Raw genomic sequence first — 2,605 nt, forward strand, 5'->3', positions numbered from 1 at the left:
ACGAAAGCTGCCTCCGTTGATGTTGTTAGCCGCTTAATAAGTAAGCCAAGTGCCATACCATCGTGGGCAAGTGAATCATCGTCCATAAAAGCTCGTTCCTCGGCAAAACAAAGTAGCGCCTGCAGCTCAGTCAATAGATTGTGACGATAGGTGGAATTGGAGATGCTGGTGTAAGCCACTCCCTCCACCTTCCCCGTCATTTTTTCCTTGTAGCAATCCTCCGTGGTGCCACTATTTCCACCAATGCCGTGAGCGGCATCCGTCTCACCCATTGCAACTATGGAAAGGACTTCTCCATCCCATTTCATTTCTATCGCCGCGTCAATGTCAAGCGGCTCAGTGGTGTCCACATCGCCCCAATCAATATTGCTAGGCCCCACAGTTGCCTCATTTTTTTCCTCCTCCTGCTGCTGCTGCTGCTGTTCATCATGATGTAGCTCCGCCGCCAAATTGTACGACCTCTCCTGGTAAATTCTGTCCAACCAGGGAAAGTGTACTAAAAAGACGTCATCGCTGCACATTTCCATTGAATGCATCTGTACAACACGAACGTAAGCCTCGCGAAGAGCCGCAAAATGGGTGCTTCTACCAAATTCCCTAAGCGCCTCGTTGAGGCGAATTGTGCTGGCGGCTATCATTGCGTCAACAGCTGACTCAAGATCTTCTTTCACCGCAGCCAGAGCCTCTTCGAGACCATACTCCTGAACAAATTGTTTCTCTCGCTCCTCAAGATTCCGTCGCGTTTTGGTGGCATCTTCGATGGCCCGATGGGCGTCGTCCAGCGCACTTGAAAGCCGCTTCTGCTGCTTGTGCTGCGCCGGAATGTCGTATCGCACCCACTGCTCCAGCCTGGGCGCCAGCTCCATGAGGCGTGCAAACTCCTTCTTATGCTTCTTCCCCAGCACCGCCTTTCGGTCCCCCAGCCATTCCTCCATCCGCTGGTAGTGCACCGCAATGACCTGCTGCTCCATCGCCAGTTCCCTTCTAGACCCTGCAAGGAGCAACGCACATGGGAAAAAAAGGAGGAGGACGAGTTCACACAAGGACTACGGACAAAAACAACCAAAAACATAATGCGCACACCAATGCCCATTTGAAAACAAAGCCAACCACTAGCCCATCAGAGAACAAAGAATAAGTTTTTATAAAAAAGAAATTGGCTATGGAATGACTGACGCCACCGCCACCACCTCCTCTAATAACACGCTCCTACAAGAAGAATCAAGGTAGAACTAATTCACCTTCAACATTTATAGTCTGTCGCACGTTTGATTCACCTCTTAGTGGTGCTTCAAGGCGGCAATGACGCGCTCAAGCACAGAAATACGGATTTCAATAACTGATCGGGCCTTGTCGTCCTTTGCAGAGCCTAATAATGCTTGTTGCGCTGCAAGTGACTTCTCAGCGGCAGCAAGCTCAAGGTCCTCGATAGGGACACACTCCACCACATTCACATCGCATGAACCTTCATTATTGATGTGTGCAAAGCCGCCACTCACGAAGTACTTCTGCGTTCTCCCGTCAGTAAACTCTACCGTCAGTGGGGCAGGCACAAGCTGAACAATTTTGTAGGCGTGCCCAGGGTAAATGCCATACTCACCATTCACGCCAGTCACCGTAACACACTTCACAGGGTTTTCCCGCATGATAAATTCATCCTGACGAGTAAGGGTGAATCTGAGAGTCTCAAGGTTTTCGTAGGAAGCATGAATGTCCTTATCCACAACCTTGTTCTCGAAAAACTCAAAACCTTCTGGCAGATCGTGGTGTGCATCCTGCAACAGCGGCAGTGTGCGAGAGATGAGGCGTCGGCCAAAAACACGGAACATACTCCACTACTAATCGCCACCAATCGGCAACAAGAACACACAAGCAAAACAACAGCAAAAAAAACAAAAAAAATAGAAAACAGCATCATTCCAGAAGGAAATGAGCAGAGAACCAATAAGATGACGTTGCACATCAAGAAAAAAGAACAAAATGGAAAAGAAAAAAAGAAAAATGCTAACAGTAAATATCTAAAAGGATTAAAAATCAGATAAAATAAAATGTAAGGAGCTTCACAGGTTGTCTCTACAGACGACGGCCACGGCGAGAGCCCTTGCGGCGAGTAGAGTCAGTCGGAACCGGGGTCACGTCCTCGATGCGGCCAATCTTCATGCCAGCGCGCGCCAAGGCACGAAGGGCGGCCTGGGCGCCGGGGCCAGGGCTCCTCGTACCAACACCGCCAGTGGCGCGCATCTTAACGTGCAACGCGTTAATGCCGCACTCCTTGCAGCGCGCTACAACGTCTTGAGCGGCCATCATGGCAGCGTAGGGAGAGCTCTCGTCACGATCCGCCTTCACCTTCATACCACCGGTAACCTTGCAGAAGGTTTCGCGACCCGACATATCCGTCACATGAACAAATGTGTCGTTGAAGGACGCATAGACGTGCACAACGCCGTACACCAGCTCGTCCTTTGCGGCGCTGGAGCCGTAGAACTTCGCTTCCTGCTTCTTCGACATACCTATAAAACGCTACGGTGTAAAACATCTAAAACAAACAAAAAAAAACGGAAAAAATCCGTGCGCCAGGCAAAACAACCAACAACAACACGAGTAA

The 2,605-nt window shown here is 49.9% G+C and overlaps 4 protein-coding genes across 4 annotated transcripts in view, besides 1 other annotated feature; all 4 read right to left on the bottom strand.

The window, feature by feature from the left end:
- Nucleotides 1–2: 2 nt before the first annotated feature.
- On the bottom strand, nucleotides 3–971 carry TraAM80_03829 (putative dynein heavy chain; the record flags this gene model as incomplete). The annotated part of the gene is made up of 1 exon (XM_029380781.1): nucleotides 3–971. A coding segment is annotated over one exon (969 nt), but the record flags the coding sequence as incomplete, so codon positions are not given.
- A 309-nt stretch (nucleotides 972–1,280) lies between these two features.
- Nucleotides 1,281–1,829, bottom strand: TraAM80_03830 (ATP synthase, epsilon chain; the record flags this gene model as incomplete). The annotated part of the gene is made up of 1 exon (XM_029380782.1): nucleotides 1,281–1,829. One exon carries the CDS (start codon nucleotides 1,827–1,829, stop codon nucleotides 1,281–1,283), a length of 549 nt encoding a protein of 182 aa, XP_029239366.1.
- A 45-nt stretch (nucleotides 1,830–1,874) lies between these two features.
- Nucleotides 1,875–1,909: a sequence feature (A-rich).
- Nucleotides 1,910–2,073: 164 nt separating this feature from the next.
- Nucleotides 2,074–2,508, bottom strand: TraAM80_03831 (40S ribosomal protein S14; the record flags this gene model as incomplete). Its single annotated transcript, XM_029380783.1, has 1 exon — nucleotides 2,074–2,508. One exon carries the CDS (start codon nucleotides 2,506–2,508, stop codon nucleotides 2,074–2,076), a length of 435 nt encoding a protein of 144 aa, XP_029239367.1.
- Nucleotides 2,509–2,520: 12 nt separating this feature from the next.
- The window catches only part of TraAM80_03832 (40S ribosomal protein S14), a gene marked incomplete at both ends in the record, with an annotated part of 387 nt that continues 302 nt past the window's right edge, over nucleotides 2,521–2,605 (bottom strand). The window contains one exon of the mRNA XM_029380784.1: nucleotides 2,521–2,605. This exon is cut by the window's right edge and continues 302 nt beyond it. Coding sequence (XP_029239368.1) covers nucleotides 2,521–2,605 — 85 coding nt within the window.

The sequence above is a fragment of the Trypanosoma rangeli genome (genome assembly GCF_003719475.1).
Source record: "Trypanosoma rangeli strain AM80 chromosome Unknown Tra_15.4_contig_00104, whole genome shotgun sequence".
Classification (NCBI taxonomy): domain Eukaryota; phylum Euglenozoa; class Kinetoplastea; order Trypanosomatida; family Trypanosomatidae; genus Trypanosoma; species Trypanosoma rangeli.